Source organism: Leguminivora glycinivorella, chromosome Z, assembly GCF_023078275.1.
Source record: "Leguminivora glycinivorella isolate SPB_JAAS2020 chromosome Z, LegGlyc_1.1, whole genome shotgun sequence".
Classification (NCBI taxonomy): Eukaryota; Metazoa; Arthropoda; class Insecta; order Lepidoptera; family Tortricidae; genus Leguminivora; species Leguminivora glycinivorella.
This window is the reverse complement of record NC_062998.1, coordinates 46,985,505-47,006,496: the sequence shown is the minus strand read 5'-3', so window position 1 is coordinate 47,006,496 and position 20,992 is coordinate 46,985,505. Positions and strand designations below refer to the sequence as shown.

The window sequence follows — 20,992 nt, the reverse complement described above, 5'->3', positions numbered from 1 at the left end:
ATCAAACCAAATTTTTGACATCTAAATATTTTCTATGAAACTGGGAATTGTCTTAACTACCTGATTATATGATTAGATACTTAAGAAAAATTATTAAGACCAGGAGATATCTATATATTTGCACCAACAATGGTCATGTACAGGATAGAAATGGTTACCAACAAGTTGTGTTTTAAAATTTTGTTCACATAACTCTTTCCTCCTAGACACACAGTGACGTCTATGACCACTACTGATATAACTGCTATATATAATCTATGGGTGAACTATTATATTTTTATATCGTTCGTATCTACTTCAGTAAACAAGGAACAAAATATTTACAGTGGATATAAAAATATAATTACGTAAAAGTTATCGTTTATCGTGTCATACTAAAAACAAAACAATATGTTCGTGGAGTCTCTCTGCGCGGAAGAAGTGAAACTTCGTAATATGTTGTTTTTAGAAATTCGAGTTGGCGAGTCGGAAGTCGCATTAGAAGTTTGACTTCAAAACATACTATTTTTATGTAACATATTAAAAGCACTACAGGGATGTAGGTAGTCACCATATATTTAAATGTGAAAACAATGATAGGGATCACTAGGGACGATCAAGTCTAAAAACTCACTATGTGCATATTTTGGCTTTTTCCGCAAGACGCATCACATTCGTACTTCAGTGGTTAATTGAAGCATAAGATATTTTCATTCACTCGTTCGTTTATTTGGTGCCGTCTCTTGTGAACCATCCCGTAGATCGGTATCATTATATTCGCAGTATAAAAATAAGATGTAAGAAAATAAGGGGTGACTTACTGTTTCTACGAAAGCTCTAGACGATCACAGCTGCCGGCTGGGGTTCTCTATGGCTGGGCGTGCTTATTTTTTGCAGTTGCACAACACCTACCGTGGTGAAAAATAAAAACAAAATAAATAGAATGAGAAATAACACGTGCTTTTGTTGTGGCTACAGAAATCTCGATTTATTTCCGACTTGTTTTGGAATAAAACAAGGGTTGATCTGAGATATAAGATTTAGTTTAGAGTATTACTGTAAGCATTTCTTTAGCCACAAATACTTGTATGCAAAGAATGACTAGGAAAATCGAATAAATTACCATTTCAACTATTATATACATATAAACAGTTTTAATATCACTGAATCTTGTAAAACTCATAATGAACAGTTTTTATTTGTAAAAGTATTAGATGTCGTAGTCATCCTTTCATAAGACCATGAATAAGTAAGTGAAATATAAGGACTAATAATGTTTCTAATAAAATACTGTATAATGTATATGGTAAACGATGTTAAGAGCATGCACTCGACAACGTCTAAAGATAACTTCATGATATTTACTTTTGGCGAATAATAACAATATTGTGTTCAAAAAGACATTAAGACATTTACACGGTCACCCTAGCTTACAACCAAATCTACTAATGAAGACTTTTGTATTTTTAAATTCTAATACATTGAATTGAACTAGCTATTCACATTTCTATAGACAGCCGTACCTTTTTTAATATCTACCGATTATCGCACACAACACTAAGTAAAAGGGGAAGCCAAGCAATTCCAGTCAACGATGGCGCGAAGCTCTCCCACTAATACATACCGGATTAGGATGGCCGCAAAATGCAATATCCAGGCTCAAACGTAATTAAGAAAACAAAAAAATGGTTCAGAACATATTTTTAAACAAGTTATACATCCTACTCATATAGTTAAAACTTTTAAATGTAGAGGATTTTGTTACGTGTTAACTAAACAAAAGAAATAAACGGGTAAACAAAACATTGACAACACTAAATTATTTTTAAAAATTTAATGCCCGACGAAAGCCATAAAATTATTTATGTAACAAATCTATTATCTAACAAAATATTTGAAAATTGTTTACATTCAAAGTATGGGAAAGAATTCATATAACAACGATAATACGAGTACAATGACGCGGCCAAACAGATGCAAAAATGTTGTTTAGTAGTTATCTTAGTATGTAATGAATGTAATTAGGTACGTTGCGTTAAGGCTTCGATGTTTGAATGAAAGGTGGTGTCGCAGTACCGGTGGTTGCATTGCATCTATCGAGCGAGGCGTGGCGTGGTCGAGACAGTTGTAATCGGTAAATGCAAAGCTAGCCGGTGCACATTCGCACTAAACAGCATGACAATGTCCATGTTATTGTCGATACGTCAATTATAGTGAATTACACATTAAAAGCACTAAAAGCAGTCATTTCTTTGAAAATGATTAACCTTAGTGACTAAGCTATACGTTATATAACAACGAGTAAATGACTAGAATACATTCACATTTGGTACACATTTTAATAATTAATAATTGGTTATATTTATTCTAAAATTACACCGAAATTACAGTCGCGTGCATAGACTTTATAAATTAGGTGTATAAAAATATCGCGAGGAGACACTATGTGATATAAATATATATAATTTAGAATTTGGTACATATTTGAATAGGACGGAAATAGAGACGGAGGGTTGGAAATGAATAATTGTTGGAGGTGGTAAAATCGTTATGCACGCGTCCGCGGTGGAGACCCTCGAGAGACCCGTCAATGAGGGCTTGGAAAAAACTTTTTGGCAATATCTGTGGCATAAGTATTTGGCAACAGAGTCGAATATTAACCATCATATTAGTTCCTTTCGCAAGTTCTGCGTTTCTGGTTATTGTATACGTTTACGTATACATATTTTATTGGAATACATGTAATCATGATATCTAAAAAATCGTGCAGTCATTCGTATCTAATGATTTGTATATTCAAATATATTTATATAAATACAAAATGTCTCAATATTTATTACATAATTAAATCATGTTTCAATATTTTTAAACATGTCTTCAATCCAGTAGTAATTTAGGTTAAATCTAAGAAGTTTCGTCTACTGGGACATAGTGTAAATACATTCAACATTATTGTTACTCACATTTCAAATAGTACAATAAATACTAGCACTGTACTTATTTTGGTTTAACTTTTAGATTCTTAATATTAATAACTATCGTTGTTAATAGATGATACATAGTGGATAACCGTAACATTGAATACGAACATTATAGTATTTATCTAAAGTAGGTAAACCTTTCGCAAAAAGGGGGCACATACAGTAGACTCGATAAAACTGCTTTTCTTTTTTAAATGCTGCGAACTTTGAGCTATCTCATCTATTAAACTGTCAGTTATATCTAGTGTACCTGTCCAATTGCTCAAGATATTATTATCTTTATGCCTATAATAAAGCACCGACCAATGTTTTCACATAATGCGGTTCACTAAATTCTCTACTTCTCTTTGATGTATAGTACTCGTATATCCTATATACAAAGCTCATTACTAAAATAAGGTTTTAATTTATACCCCCAGAGATGTCTATGCTGTAAATCAGGGGCCGCTATACCTATCGCCGCCTATCACAAATAAAGCAAGGCGTAGACATACTATTGCTACTACATCTTCTTCAGTTTCTCGAGTCTAGTCCGGCCACATTTGCCTCAAGGCACGTCCATAAATAAACGAAAGAATATGTTAGGGCGCGAAAACTAGTGCATATTATTGTAGCAGCAATGAGGTAACTAATATTGTTAACATATTTGCGGCCACAAACGCGCACGATTGCAATTTATTAGGACAAGTCATACATGACTTAAAAACATGGATCCACCCAACTTAATCAAAACTGAGCAACTTGTGTGCACCCATGTTCTTACACTTGACTGTCCGTAGTGTCCGTGTCCGTCGTATTATACTTTGTTTTTAATTTAAGGATTACTAAGAATTAAACATAAGCAATTCAAATTGACACCTTTTGCGGAAATGCGGTCCATGCTTCATTAGATAATTCAATTCAATTAAAACCCTGAAAAAACTTCACGCTTACTTCTATGTAGTCCTTACTACTAAAAACGAAGTATATAGACATATTAAATAGGTTAAGGAGCCGCACATTCCTACGTAATAAATAGCACTGTTTTCACGATTCCTTTGTCTAGGGTCATGAGGAAGTTGACGTTAGTGGTAAGCTCCAGTTTCCGCGATCGTGGTGGGTCCGTCTACTTACCGTAGCCCTCGCCCTGCAGGAAGAGGCGGAAGGCCTCGGAGATCTTGCCCGGCTGCTCCTCGAGTACCATGCCGCAGTCGGATATCTGAAATCAGTTGGAGTTGATTGACTACAATGATATAAATGTGACATTATCTGATTGGATCTAAGATACAGACGGCTTGTTCGAAAGTATTCTTCAGCAGATATCTAAATAAAAGGCTAAGGTTGATTTGTCTTCATAAGCTAGTTAACATAACTTCCGTAAGTTTCTCATTTCTCATATTGAGGAGTTTGAACCTTGATTGAATTTGCATTGATATGTACCAACTGCCAAGAGGCGGACAGACAGCTATCCTGTACATGAAGCGATAGACCCCCGGTGATGGCAGATGCCGAATCGAGAGATTAATAAACCATGCAACTGGAGTTAGAGTGTAGCCGTTGAAGGTCGCTGTGTCCTCCACACGAGGCGACGGGACGCCCCTGGTGCCCGTAATATTACGCACTGGAGCCATACTGGAGCCTTGATGGTCTCAGCTACGAAACATACCAACGAGAAGGAGGTCCAAGCCTACCTTCATCCAGGTGGAGTTGTTGGGGTGTAGCCGCCCGTTGAAGGTGACCGTGTCCTCCACGTGAGGCGACAGGGCGCCAGTGATGTTCAGCACGGGGGCCTTGATGGTCTCAGCGTCGCGCGAGATGCCCAGGTCGGTGCGGCGCAGGTAGGCGTCGATGAACAGCGACAGGTTGGTCGGGTTCACGTTGCGGTTGAAGTGCATGCGGTACATCTGCGTCAGGTCGTGGTTCCGCTCCTCGGGGAACTGAAAATTTAGATATCCAAAGTTTTATTGTCGTGTTGTATTCGAACCAGCGGGCCTATGATGCTTGTAAAAATTGTATCATTTATGTATATATATTATGTGGAAATATGCCAGTGTGAGAGTGACAAATAACTTATTCACGTTGATAAGTGATAAACTTGGAAGCATACTAAGAGTTAGAGAAGTTTCCGTTAAGACTTTTTCAAGAAGGAAAAATATCGCTTTGCAAGTTAGAAAAGGGTAATTCCATAATAGTTTTCGTCTACCTCAGAATAAAAGGATTAATTTCACTTTAATAACGTAAATAAACCCGCTTGCTTAGTAATTATAAGTAAATGATCAATGAAAAATAATTTCATACAACATCTTCGCACAGCCAATTAGAATTTTTATACAAATAGGGAACAATAAAAAAGTGATTGATATACATATTGGTACCAAATTTCAGCTTTCTAGTGCTAACGGTCACTGAGATTATCCGCGGACGGACGGACGGACGGACGGACGGACGGACGGACGGACGGACGGACAGACAGACATGGCGAAACTATAAGGGTTCCTAGTTGACTACGGAACCCTAAAAAATCTAATAAACAGAAAACATTTTATCACGTGATAATAAATCATACATACTTCCAAATAGTTAATTTAAAGTCGCTAAGTAATATCGCCAGCAATATCCGGCATGGGAAGCTACAATCCGGACAGCGGCGGCATCGGAAATGAACTAGGTATTTCACGATCAACTAGGTACTGCAGTAAATATCCGGACCTAGATTTTATTCAAGATAAAACAAATTGGCTAACAATGAAACATGTTCCTACTTCCTATCCTTTTTGTGGAGTAACCATTAATGATGAATGATTATGCAATAACGTAACAACGCTTGCAGACATTTTTGTGAAACATTTAAATAATACGGGACTGTAGGAAAACATATTTCTTCAACTATTTTCCAAATTATTTCTCTCCAACAGCGTCGATAAATTTCTACATTCGCTAATATGGCACATAAAAGTTTATTCAAATTCGCATTAGCTATGACTCCTTTATAAAATGTGTTGATATCCACCAAAAGGGTTATTTGATACATCAAGATTCCAAATAAAAAATTAAACTGAGGACACTGTTTTATTCAATATTAATATCTTTATCTACCTATAACCGACAATCGACAATGTGGTATCTCTTAGTCCTTTCAGTTAAAAAAGCCATAAATATGTAAGGCTTATAAATGACAGCGTAATTTAAAAGTGGAAAATGTCTGCCTTGGGTGAGACTTGAACTCACGGCCTCTGGATCGATACTCCAGCGCTCTGCCAACTGAGCCACCAAGACTTCAACCAAGCCAGCGAAATTTTCCACTACTAAGGTCAATGGGACCCGTAGCGACATCTACCGTAAGAGTGTTAAACTTCTTAAACGGCAACCGGAGTTCCAAGTCATATTGGAAATTCACCAGTTACGATGCGCTAACCATGCTAAATTTTAAACAAATTTAAAAATTTAAATTTTAAATTTTAAATTTTTTGAATTGCAGACGTTTCTGCTAATCAGAAGTTAAAAATAAAGACAGCGTAATTAATAGCAAAACTAAAGCCAAGTTACGAAGGCAACATGCCCGTCATGCCGATCGATTACGCACCGTTACCGCACTAATACGGAAGACTGACAGAGACGAACACAAAGCATTTCGTTGTGGTAGCGCAAGTGATTGCCACCTTGGCTATGCACCCAGGACTCCCAGGAGTATTTACGTCCAAACGAAAACAGATTAAGTTCATTTAGAATTAGGGTTGACATTGTTATATTAAATTAGCGGTTAAAAGCTGTAACTTCCACGTGGTAGGTAATAAAGGAAACCTGTCAGGTCGAACTCGCGCCGAGACGAGTTGCCACCGCAAATGAGCCGAACAAACGAAATTGAGGATAATAAGTTTACATTGAGTGAAGTACCCGAATTTATTCACATAAAATTGTATTATCTTGCTCTTGATGGGCACAAGGAACGTTTTATGTGGATTTTACATATTATTATTGTAAGAGTACGCAGGACAATGTTTCAGGCATGTCTCTCATCTACATTGTTTCGACAAGACAGAACATATTAACCATTATGATTCGAAAATTCACTAACTTCACACTCAATCCTTTTCATCATGTATACTGTTAAACCTTAAACCGTCTATAATGAATAATTACAGAAAAAATTCTTAAATACAAGTAATAACTGTAGATAATAAGTATGAATGCGGCAAAGGAATCTATAATAAATATAAATAAATAAATATTGGGGACACCTTACACAGATCAACTTAGCCCCAAACTAAGCAAAGCTTGTACTATGGGTGTTAAGCGACGATATACATACTTAAAAAGATAAATACATACGTATATACATAGAAAACATGCATGACTCAGGAACAAATATCTGTGCTCATCACACAAATAGATGCCCTTACCGGGATTCCAACCCAGGACCGCGGCTCAGCAGACAGAGTCACTACCGACTGAGCCAGACCGGTCGTCAAAATAGTTTCGCAGCCCGGCATAAATGTATAGGTATATCATATATGTGAGTGTTTAGTAAAACGTCCCACTTTGTCGGTTACCATTAAGGCGAGATTTACTTGTATCTATATATGAATAAACTGACAAAGCGGCTTTATAGCAATCGACAAAGTGGGACGTTTTCCCGTGCACACTCACATATATTCTTGTATAGTAGGGGTAGTAATACTTTAGTCTGAGTGATTTACCTTGCCGAAGTGGTGCCACATGAGATAGTCGAGCACGTTCTGCGTCATGCCGCGGGAGCGCAGCGAGCGAGTGTTCATCTTCTGGTAGGCCCACTCGATCCAGCCCGACTGGTTGGACGTGCAGTTGATCAGAGCCAGGGCGTCCACCTGCAACAAACCATGTATCATACGATACGATACGATACGATCATTTATTAATAAAAATATATTTTACATGTCATTTTGTTAATTCTAGGTACTTATGCTAACAAATCTGTTACATAGGTTTATCAGTGGTTTGGTTAACCAACCAGTTTTTTTTTTTTTACAAAAATTAACGTTTTATTAATGAAGTAGGTACCTATTATGGCTTAATTATATAGCTCAGTCTGGCACTTGAAAATAGTCCATATGTACCTGGTTTAGTATTCCATCATAGTATAATAAAGAGTACTATCGTACAGTATGGCCACTCCCGCTCCCCGCTGAAAGTGCCGCCCACCCCCTCTCGGTTACCTCACAGTTACTGCCTGTCAAAAACGCGAACAGTCGGCCTGCCATATTTCACTCACACAAGCATGGTACACGTTCACCTACACGAGCTTAAACTGTGTGCTATTTAGAAACGCGCCTCTTTCATATATTTAATCGCTAGATGTGCGTGTGTTTCTGTGTGGAAAGAGTAATGCGTGGAATGTATCCATATGTCTTACAAGCCTTCTATTTCCGAAGAAACTTGCTAACTCATTGGTAGTAGCGTGGCTACATGCCAGTGGGAAATAACGTCATAAAAACAACTCCTGATACATGACAGATTGACCAGTAGTGTCAGTGACATGTCACAACACAGGTTAACCAGATCAAAAAGTTCAAAATTTTATATTATTTATTTAGTTAAGACGCGTATCATATAGACAATAAAAAGGAAGAAGACAGCACACCACTGCGGGAACACCTTGCCGGCGCGGCGCGGCGAGCGGACCCGGAGCACAGCACTGAGAGAAATTTGCCTTGTGAATTTAACTTACTGTCCAATTAACCGAAAAAAACACCACTATATTTTATCGTGACTTAAAAACAGCAAAAAATATTTTTAACGAACACTTTTACGTTATCAGGCAAAAACAACATCAGCCATGTCATCTATAGATTTTCTGTGAATGAAGTCATTCAGTGCAAAACTTTGACATGAATTCTATGACGTCACTACAAGTCCGACAGCGTTTTCAATGCGACGATGCGGTGATGCGTTTTTAAATTAAAGATACTTAGTCATCGTGCACATTTAATATCCAAATTCATAAAATATTGGTTTCTTATTTCAATTATTACAGAAGACAAACATTTCTTGTGCCAAATTAGATATGAGTGTAGCCTATTATAACCAAAAAAATTGTTGATGGAACATGAAATCTAGTTGTTTTTTCTTTCAGTGCGGGTAAGCCACAAATCAATTATTTTGGGTTTACTGCTGTCAATAGGCAAATCCTGGAAGAGCTACAAACATTTTATTGTATTGCAAAGGTCGTTTAGTTCCGTGGTATTACTGTAAGGTTTACCACTTAAGAATCACTTAGTAAGTACTCTAACCTAACGTCATTCTTCATTGTCCAGAATATAAATAATTAGCATATCACGCCATCGCCAACTCAATCAAATTTTTTAAGCACGCATCATTTAAATAATGTAAGAAACAGGAGTGTCTGATGTAATCCATCTAGTGAAATATTTTTATACTCAATACTCATGTACGCTACATTTTTATTAAAGTAAATACAAAGTTTTGATACGGTCGGAATAATCTTATTACTGAATTTAAATGAGCGTCTCAGTAGTATGAAACTAAGGATGACCCACGAGCCATTCCATGCATATCTATTGAAAATAACTTTTCATCGTATTGGGAACGGGATTTCCTTCTAAGTTTTATTAAAATAGGTATAGTTCCTGAGAGTTTTCTTCCTGGTTTAGTGTGCACTCTTTGCTTCAATACTGCACGGGCAGTAAGTCCTACTATTAATAAGGCGTATGGACTCCTTTGATAATTACTACAACAAGTACTACAATACCATAACAAAGAATTACAAAATCAAATTATGACAAAAAATATTGAATCCTTTGGAATAAAATTAAGTAACAGTCGTCGAGAGCCTCTCTCCGAATGCCTCAGTACCGCTACGACGAAATCGATAACGATTGTGAGAGTCGAGAAGAGAGAAGTTATTACACACTCGTCGGATAACCAGGAGATGGGTACAATACAATCCTTGATGATCCGCGGTGACGATACGCAACTGGCTCTGCAGCACCAATAGGCACTGGTCCCACCGCGAGCTAGTAAACTATAAGCTATCGGCTGTAAAAACGAACAAAAGATACTCCCGTGTAAATAAAAGAGACACGGCGATGTTTATAGCTACTCGTCCAGCGGTGAGCTTAGTAGCTCGCGGTGGGACCAGTGCCATACGGACGAATTCAACGGAGTGTCAACGATTGCATTCTTGACCACGTACCTTCTGCGGGTAGGCGAGAGCGAAGCGCGCGAAGATGTTGGCGCCGGCGCCGACGCCGAACCCGATGAAGGACTTGATGCCGAAGTGTCCCAGCACGTAGTTCAGCTGGTTGGCCAGCTCGTCCATCGTCGGGTAGATGTAGCTGGAACAAACGATACGTACATTAGTAACAACCTCGTGTCACACCTCGGACTGTGCCTCGGACACTGGCGCTCAAATATATGAAAGAAACGCATTCCTAGTACACAGTCTAAGCTCGTGTAGGTGAACGCGTACTATGCTTGTATGAGTGAAACATGACAGGTCGACTGTTCGCGTCTTTGACAGGTGGTAACTGTGAAGTAACCGAGAGAGTGTGGGCGACACTTTCAGCGGGTAGCGGGAGTGGCCATACTGTACGATAGTACTCTTTATTATACTGTGCTCGTGTTAAAATCTGTCAATGTGTTTAGACTGTTGCAAAATTTCATGCTAAATGTTCATTTATGTTAAGAGCGTTATAACATTTCGGCGTCGGGCGAAATTAGGTATTTTACCCGCCGCGCGAGCCCAATATGCCGACCCTTTCTAGCACGTCTTATCACTCGCTCGCACTACAATAATGGACAAAACAATCTTGATCCTTCCTATGGAATTTTGATAACAACCACAATCTAGTACTATCTCGATACAAACTTTTATTTTTTAAACATTATTTTGTACGAAAATACTGGAATATAGCGCAAAATAATATTAATTATGTTAAAATTTATTTAAAAATTTAAGGTAATAATTATAAACTGTGATCATTATTTAAGTAGATCCCATTCCAAATATTTGCTTTTGTTATATGATAAGTATTAGAGTAAAGTATATATTAATATAATATGATGATAAGTCAAATACAATTCTAATTACTTCAAGGTGGTACTCAGGGTCTGATGATGGAGTCAGATGGTGGTCACCTGTACCAATGAATCATGTAACTAAACCACATCGTGTTTAGGCTCGTTGGGTTCATCTCAACAAGACCTTTGACAAGAGGTGGTACTCAGGGTCTGATAATGGAGACAGATGGTGGTCACCAGTACCAATGAACCATATGACTAAACCACTTCGTGTTTATGCTCAATGGGGTCGTCTCAATAAGACCTTTGACAAGAGGTGGTACTCAGGGTCTGATGATGTAACCAGATGGTGGTCACCACTGTCACCAGTACCGATGAACCAAGGAACTAAACCACTTCATGTGTAGGCTCATTGGAATCGTCTCAACAAGACCTTTGACAAGAGGTGGTACTCAGGGTCTGGTGATGGAGAGAGATGGTGGTCACCAAAAAATCAACTCGCATATGTGAATAACATAAAAAACACGAAGTGGTTCAGTTACATGGGTTCATTGGTACCGGTGACAACTATCTGGCTCCATCATCAGACCCTCAGTACCACCTCTTGTCAAAGGTCTTATTGAGCCGATTCCAATGAGCCTAAACACGATGTGGTTTAGTCATATGGTTCATTGGTACTGGTGACCACCATCTGGCTCCATCATCAGACCCTGAGTACCACCTCTTGTGGAAGGTCTTGTTGAGACGATTCCAATGAGCCTACATACGAAGGGGTTTAGTTCCATGGTTCATTGGTACTGGTGACCACTGACCACCATCTGGCCTCATCATCAGACCCTGAGTACCACCTCTTGTTAAAGGTCTTATTGAGACGATCCCATTGAGCCTAAACACGAAGTGGTTTAGTCATATGGTTCATTGGTACTGGTGATCACCATCTGGCTCCATCATCAGACCCTGAGTACCACCTCTTGTTAAAGGTCTTATTGAGATGAACCCAATGAGCCTAAACACGAAGTGGTTTAGTTCCATGGTTCATTGGTACTGGTGACCACCATCTGGCCCCATCATCAGACCCTGAGTAACACCTCTTGTTAAAGGTCTTATTGAGGTGAACCCAATGACCCTAAACACGAAGTGGTTTAGTCATATGGTTCATTGGTACTGGTGACCACCATCTGTCTCCATCGTCAGACCCTCAGTACCACCTCTTGTCAAAGGTCTTGTTGAGACGAGTCCAACGAGCCTACACACGAAGTGGTTTACTTACATGGTTCACTGGTACTGGTGACCACCATCTGGCTCCATCATCAGATCCTGAGTACCACCTCCTGTCAAAGGTCTTGTTGAGACGAACCCAAAGAGTCCAAACACGAAGTGGTATAGTCATATGGTTCATTGGTACTGGTGACCACCATCTGGCTCCATCATCAGACCCTGAGTACCACCTCTTGTCAAAGGTCTTGTTGAGACGAACCCAACGAGCCTAAACACGATGTGGTTTACTTACATGGTTCACTGGTACTGGTGACCACCTTCTGGCTCCATCATCAGACCCCGAGTACCATCTTGATGTGTCTTATCATTTTGACCGTATTGTAATTTTCACATATTTATCATCATAACGTTGTAATACTTTAACATTCAAACATAACAAAATATAACAAAATTACAAACACACATAACATAATTTATAACAAAATATTACAAAAGCAAATATTTACGGATCTAGGATCAAATTCGTTGGTCGCTGTTTACACACACACAATGCGAGGATAGCCCGTGTATAAACAAGGCGTCCGACCCACACAACGACAAATATTCTCGTCGTTCACGATCAAAAGTCGGAGAGCGGAGCGACATACAATACCTTCACGAGCTCCGACGCGGTACTGAAATCGCGAGCGTCCGTCACCGGTAAAATAGCGACAGGAAGGCTAGTTTTCAAAAAATTGCCAAAAAATCATTATACAATATTATAACGACAAATGGATAACAGAAATTTAAGCAGATTGTGCAGATTAGTTAAGTACTAAAATAACTTCGATAACATGTAGATTTTCGGAGAAATGATCACTTGTTTCGATGTATTTTCCAGACAAAATTGAGTTCGTTTTACTTTCAATTTCTCAATTTCAAAGTATTAAATGATAAATATTGTTTAATGGGACTAAAATACAAGATATAAGGAACTTAAATTTACCGCATTTATGGGAGTGAGCTTATCAAATTGTACATAATAAGAGCTCCGAAATCTGTGCTTCACGCGGTTTTTTCTAAACGAGCATCAGAAAAAAAATCATTACTAATTGGAAAAGCTTTTTCTTCCATATGTTTTTTAATTAACCGACAGTTAATAAGATGTTCTAACTGAAACAAGTACTTTTACTGACTTTTAGTATGAGTAAAGTGTACAATTTTGTCGATAAATATTGTGCATTTTACAATATATCGCCTTTTTTTGTCATAGCGCTCTTAATGCTATTCTTTGTTACATACAAAGTTTTTTAGCTGTTGAACAATACGAGGCACCAGCGTTCAGAAGACCAGGATACTAAGCGCCATCTTCGCAAAACGCGACTGAAACCCTCGTATACATATTTAAAGGTACCTAAAACCCAGCAGCCAGCTTTATTGCGCACCCTCGCATTTTCAAAAATAAGTTACAGGACTGCATATAGTTTTTTAGGTATACTTCGACCGAATATTTTCATTGACAAATACTTTACAAAAATGTACATAGGGTAAGTTACCATCATTCACTATCAAAAACCTATATCTATGATTGTATGTACCGTTGTGACGTGTACATATATTTATTATAAACGCAACACAATCAACATACCTACGTAGAAAATGGCATATTATCCTATATGCAATCAATCAGCTGCAAAAATACAGAAATACGTAAAAAAATAATCTTGGTAGGCCCTTATTAATAACTGATAACATGCATCATTTCAAAATATATTTATTGAAAAAGTATCGAGTCTCCAGAGGACGTAGGAGTATCAATACTCTCAATATAATGATATAAATACTCAGAAATTCTGAAAATATAAATCCGAAAATAAACACCTATTTAAGTAATAAAATTACTTGTGGAAGGCTTTTATCGGGAAGTAGGTACGAATGATTAAACAAATCGAATAATAGGTATATTTATGTTAACAATGCTCAAATTACTTCCGATAACCAGTAGCTGATATTTGTTCGATACATAGTTATTTACACAAGTGAGTTAGCCCGAAACGAGTCCGACAACTGAAAACGTACCGATCGACCAAGTTACATAATACTGCGGCAAATGAACTCAAACTTTATAACCAGATTGTGCAACGATTGTCACGGCATAGTTATTAAATATTAACATCGTCATTACAGCTATTACCACAGGTAATAAGTGCGGCTTGATAAAGGTACCCAAGGACATAAAAGGCTCAAAATTCTGCTTACTCCGTGAAGACCCAATTTTCCGGTTAATGATTTTTTATGCCTTAAAGAGGCATGGCCAGACCAGACGGCTACCTACGTAGGTAACCTATATCGAGCGAGTGTTACATAACACTGCGGTACCAACGATTCCGCTGGCTCCTTTCCTTCCGACAAGAGCTATACAAATGCAAGGTAAATTTACTAGTGCGAGGCGATAGTGGTAGTGTACCGCGTATTTGTAAATGCAATCCATCTTTTAAATATTTTATATTAGCGGCTGTCGTTTCTTGCTGTAGTTGCAGGACCTATTCGAAATTGAGATATCGCATACTTTCGCAAGGAACACAATGGACGCTATTTTTGTGGGCTTTTCTATAGTATATCATATGGTTTTATAAGTTTTTTGATATTTGCCAGTCGCTTTTCGGTGAAGGAAAACATCGTGAGGAGATCGGAATAATTCCAATAGGTAAGGCCTAGTTACCCTTCGGGTTGGAAGGTCAGATGGCATTCGCTTTCGTAAAACTATTAGTGCCTACGCCAAATCTTGGGATTAGTTGTCAAAGCGGACTGCAGGCTTCCATGAACCGTGGCAAATGTAGGGATAACGCAAGGAGGATGATGATGATGGTGGTTTTATAGGAATATCAATGAACAAAAATAACATTGCATTAGATTACGTTTTTTTATGACACTCAGCAGCATTTCTTCCTCCATCGACTACGCAACTTGCCAATTACAATAATATGATAGTATTATCGTGATTTCTTCCGGCATACTGGTGGTTTGTGGGCCTCATTAAATAAAGGATATTAGGTATAATTCAGTACGTGCAATAGGTGTACAAAATGAGTGCACTCAATAGAAAAGGCCTAGTAATCCAGTAGAATAGCGTGTTAATACTTTTATTACTATGAAGTAAGCGCTATTCCGTAAAAGATAGCTAAATAATTGGAGGGTGTAGAGGCAACGTGTCCAAAAGGCATAAGCGCATGAACGTTTCACGATGGATACACCCCCGTTTGATTGGCAGCGGGGCACAGACGGCGCCAGGCCGTCGCGACTGTGTCCTATTAATGCAGTTTATTCACCTACAAAAGAGACACTTCGGGTGACTGATGCGGATGTTCCTTACAAAGAAAGGAGTTCTGTACAAGGTGTTTGAACTTATGACAAAGTAAGAGTATCAACCTACCTATCTAAAGTAAGAGTACCTACCTAATAACTAGGAAATGTTCACAAATGCGTCGCTCCATAGAACAGACAGCTGGCAATGTTGGCATCGTGCATCGTTATTTGTTATAAAATGTCAAAGCCGCGCCATGCCGTCTAACAAGTGCATGTGCGACTACTTGTACCCACAGTGCACAGGTTACATTTAGGTTCCAACTAGATTGTAAAATAAGAATAAGTAGAAATCAGAACGACACAATTCTTTCTCTTTTTCTTCTTTCTCTCCCAATCCAAACTTTTGCTTATACTACTGTTGATCATAAGTTAATGTTGGGATTGTGAGACTGCGTCTGTCCACCTAACTACAATTTAGATGCTCTAAAAAATATTCCAAATGAGTTGAAATGATCCAGCATCAAAAATAGTTTCTACATTTCAATAAAACGAAGCCGATTATCCTGAAAATGGGACGTGTACAGTGTGACATAAAAAGTAGAAAAGTGTCACATTTTGACGCATGGCGAAAACAACATGGCTACAAAATTGTGGCCCACAATTTTGTAAGTACATACATATTAAAATTTGTTAGTTCCATTTTATATTATTCCTACTATTTTATGTGTTGCACTGAAGGTAACATCAAAGTTTTGAAATAGAAATAAGTTAGTTGAATATTTGGCAGCCTTCGCAGTGGTAAAATAACCTCGCCTAGATAGAATATTTCGTAAAAGTATGTATAATTTGCCCTCATTGTTGGGCATCGCCCTCACCGCGTCAGTTCCCTTGCCGTAGCAGAGGCATGCGCCGCGTGCAGTGGTCATTTGTGGCTTCGCCGCTCCGTAATGCTTCCATCACGATCTGGAGGAACGCAGAACGTGACCCATTTTGCGACCATTGCAGAATATTTTAAAATATATTCTTTAAACCAAGGAAAACAAAAATAAAGTAGGTATATTCTTCCTTAGACCTGGGGGGTTACCATGATGTACTAAAGACGTTCAGTTTAGGTTGAGAGAAAGGGACACAGCTATAGCAGTTACATAGCTCCGTCCCTTAGCACGTCATGGTAACCCCCCTGAAGTCCGCCTTGACAACTACCTACTCCCGAGTTTCACAAGGAAACTAAGTTTTACGATAGCGTCTGCTATGCTGGATCGAACTCATTAGGATGTATTTCAGGAGAATACAGCTATTAATGAAATCTAGCTCAGTTCCTATAGCTTTAGTTGCGTACCTAAACTCCTGTTCGCATCCACACATTTTATTCCCTTAGGTTCATCAATTTTGTATTAAGTACATGAATTAGGTTACGAGCATTATTTTCTTACGGAACCCTGAAAACGGGTGGCAACAAGTGACGTCAAGTCCTTCTCGCACTATAACAGCCAGTACAATTATTTTGATCGTAAAATCTTGCGCGGATGTAGATCCGTATAGTGTATATCGAGTAGGTATTTAATTGTAATTTTGAACCATTGTCAATTAAGTAGGTACTTAGTACCTCTACCTACCCTACCTAAATACTGTTGTGTAAAAAGACGATTCCGTTTCGGTTAGCCTAATAAAATTGTAGAACAATATTTAATTTGAAATAGAAAATGTGAAAAGGAATGATAAGCTACTTACACTAGATTAATTAATTTAAGTTTGAAAATACATTGATAAATAAGTTTACACTGGGTCACATGATCGCTTTTAGCATATAATAATACGATTCGTAATACCTAAGTCTAACGATGAGAATTGTCTCCTAGAAAAATAAACATAATATGCAAGATTTCGAGAACTCATTCGCCATTCATCTTTAAGCAGAAATTGGGAGCCCTTGGATAAACCTTTAACTTTGACTCGCGAATTTCGGTCAGGGCCAAATTGGTTATCTAAGAATTCAACTTTGCTGCGCATATATTAAGGTTTAAGAGTGTTCGGCTACTTGTTTTCCCACTGTAAGCCATTGGTTACGGCCGAGTGACAGTGAAGGGGGCCCTTTCATACAGTTCAAGCCAACTGACATGAGGAAAACCTTAGTTATCGTAATCATTTCTGGAATATTTCAAATGGACATGACAGTCAATAATCGAAATAGCATGTTGTACCCTGCTGTGTATTCATTCTATTTTTATTCGATAATAGTTTCTCGAGAAAGTGAAATTAATTCAATATCTAAATCCCATGACAAAATACCGGACACGCGCACTCCGTTTTACCCATATATATTTTTTAAAATTTTCCGACCCCTGATAATAACAAACACAAAAAATAATTAGCTAAATTGATATAACGATCACGAGTGTGATCCCGTTATCAAGGAAAATGGGGATTGGTTTGATTACATAACTAATTAAATTAACAGAGCAATATCGAGCCTCTTTTGTATTTTACTTGGCACTGGCTGTAGTGTTTGAGGAGCCCAGCGGGGTCGGCGGCGATGAATACGTAAAGCTGACAGCTTACCGCACCCGTATTTGTTCTGTAACTTACCACTGTATGCCGAGCAGTGTGGGTCACCAGAATCAACATCACATATAACTATGACTACACGCTACTTTGACACGTTCACCAGAAATTAACATTATTGGTGCGCCTTCACGACGCCCAGATGTACGCGCACTTTATTGTTTTAATTCTGAAATCATTTGCACAGTAAGTTATAATCCTATACATGTATAATTTGTAATTATACAATTTTAACTCGTCCAGTTGTCCAATTAACAAAAAATACAACAGTGTTAACGAAGTAACGAGACAAACGGGTATGTAATGTATTAATCCAAGCATTAACTGTGACTGTGAGTGTAGAAAAACATGTGCAACACCGCCCATTAGGCTAATCCTCTAACATGCACTCTGTTGAATCCTTAAATCGCTAGCCTTAACATGTATTGATATCCAGTGAAGCTTTCAATGGGGCTTAATTTAAATAAATACGTAAAAATCGAGCGACTTAGTTTAAGTAGGCACCAATTACACATTCACATAAATATTAAATAGACTTACGGATGCCAATCGACCGCCGCATTTCCACAGAAGCAGAATTCTTAAAATTTCTTTGAATTCTAACTTGACTATTCAAAAGGTGCGGCTATAAATATTGAATCTTAAATTGTATGATAACTTCTACATAGAGTAAGTAAGTAAACGCTTTATTTAAACTGTGGCACATAGCAAAAAATGTTCTGAAACACAAGTAATCTTCATAAAATTCTCTACAAAAAAGTCTTATACACTTTTTATCTGGGATCAATCGTTCATGAGATATGGAAGGGAAAAGATGGACAATAAAGGAAAAAACATAACAATACGTTTATTCTTATAGAGACGCGGTACCGTGTCAAGCCAGGTTCAAGTAACAAAAGTAGCAAGCAGCACCGTGTGTAATATTACACGAACCGTTTGGAGCCACATTTGACCCCCTTCTAACTTAAAAACTATTTCACATAAACGTGTTATAATGCAACGCAAAAAGAAACCAACGCGCGTAGTAAAAGTATGAGCTATAAGCGCTCCTCAATAAGCCCGGTACTAGCAGCCCGCCTTAGTGCGTTTTCACATTATCCGATCCGATATCGGATGCCGGAAGGATTTCAAAGGCAAAAATCCAAGACGGCGCCTTAAATGTACGGGATATCGGTCCTACTTCCGATATCGGATCGGATAATGTGAAAACGCACTTACCCCGCGCGCGCATGCAGCCCTTTATAAGCCACCGCGCGGCCGGCGCTCGCTCATCCCAGTCGTCCTCAAAACGTCGACGTAAGACCGCCCCACAAGGATGGGGCGCAACCAGATACAGCCCTCACAGCGCCCAGCGCGGAAGGGGCTACTCACACCCCAGCAGGGGTGTTGAACGATATTACAGCAGCGCTCGCTCAGTTTGTCTCGCGCAGCGATCCGATCACATTGTAGCTGACTTGACGAGCAAAGCATCACGACCGCCCAGTATTGCTTTGATGTGATAAATTCATAAATAAAATTCCTAACTATCTTCTGTCTCTACTTCGATGGGAGCTCCGTTAGTGCATGCTCCCGAGCATACACCACAGACATTGGAGCAGGCAATTCCTGCTTTTCGGCAGCCGCATCGCACTCCACACCCAGTCTTGCATCGGCAAAATATAGTTTTGAGAATGGAGTCAGGTGCCACTGGGTCGTTGGTTGTCACTGGCTATAATATGCCATTGCCTCTTTTAGTTCATCTCCATCCCCATAGGTGGTAAATAAATTGTACGTTAAATACAATAATATTTGTACGCCTTTTTTTTCGGATTCAATAAGTAAAATTTTCCTAAAATAGTGGTAAGTTTAGCACGTGCATTCAATATTCAAGCAGGCGTACAAATATTTTGTATTTAACGTACAATTTATTTACCACCTACTGAAAATTTTACTTATTGAATCCGAAAAAAAAAGGCGTACAAATATTATTGTATTTAACGTACAATTTATTTACCACCTACTGAATGGGGATGAACTAGAAGAGGCGATGGCATATTAAAGCCAGTGACAACCAACGACCCAGTGGCACCTGACTCCATTCTCAAAACTATATTTTGCCGATGCAAGACTGGGTGTGGGGTGGGATGCGGCTGCCGAAAAACAGGAATTGCCTGCTCCAGTGTCTGTGGTGTATGCTCGGGAGCATGCACTAACGGAGCTCCCATCGAAGTAGAGACGGAAGATAGGAATTTTATTTATGAATTTATTCCATCAAAGCAATCAGCTACAATGTGATCGGATCGCTGCGCGAGACAAACTGAGCGAGCGCTGCTGTAATGTCGTTCAACACCCCTGCTGGGGTGTGAGTAGCCCCTTCCGCGCTGGGCGCTGTGAGGGCTGTATCTGGTCGCGCCCCATCCTTGTGGGGCGGTCTTACGTCGACGTTTTGAGGACGACTGGGATGAGCGAGCGCCGGCCGCACGGTGGCTTATAAAGGGCTGCGCGTGCGCGCGGGATAAGTGCGTTTTCACATTATCCGATCCGATATCGGAAGTAGGACCGATATCCCGTACATTTAAGGCGCCGTCTTGGATTTTTGCCTTTGAAATCCTTCCGACATCCGATATCGGATCGGATAATGTGAAAACGCACTAAGGCGGGCTGCTAGTACCGGGCTTATTGAGAAGCGCTTATAGCTCATACTTTTACTACGACGTACCAAAAAAAACAGAGTAGGTAAATTAAAACAGACAGATCAATGGTGAATGCACATCAAATGATAGAATATTAAATACTTAAATAAAATAACGAAAAATAGAAAGTTAGTGTAGTGTGAACTCTCGTTTTGAATCATAAATCCCATCCGTCAACATTTATTATCTCGTCCATTAGCGACCCCAATCAAAGCTGCGGGACGCGGCCGCCGAATCGTTTCCGCGAATCCTGCCTAATTAGGATGAATACCACGTTTAAATCAAACTCTGATTACTTAA

At 38.8% G+C, this 20,992-nt stretch overlaps 1 protein-coding gene across 3 annotated transcripts in view; it reads right to left on the bottom strand.

The window, feature by feature from the left end:
• Positions 1-20,992, bottom strand: part of LOC125240890 (protein NDRG3) — a 112,330-nt gene that overhangs the window by 2,675 nt on the left and 88,663 nt on the right. For 2 of the 3 annotated variants that reach the window (XM_048149043.1, XM_048149045.1), the window contains 4 exons: positions 10,129-10,270; positions 7,637-7,783; positions 4,631-4,876; positions 4,074-4,158 (listed from right to left, as the gene is read on the bottom strand). In XM_048149043.1, the coding sequence (XP_048005000.1) occupies positions 4,074-4,158; positions 4,631-4,876; positions 7,637-7,783; positions 10,129-10,270 (620 nt within the window). Of the gene's footprint in view, positions 1-800; positions 888-4,073; positions 4,159-4,630; positions 4,877-7,636; positions 7,784-10,128; positions 10,271-20,992 lie in introns of all 3 variants that reach the window. The other variant, XM_048149044.1, reaches the window with a different exon arrangement.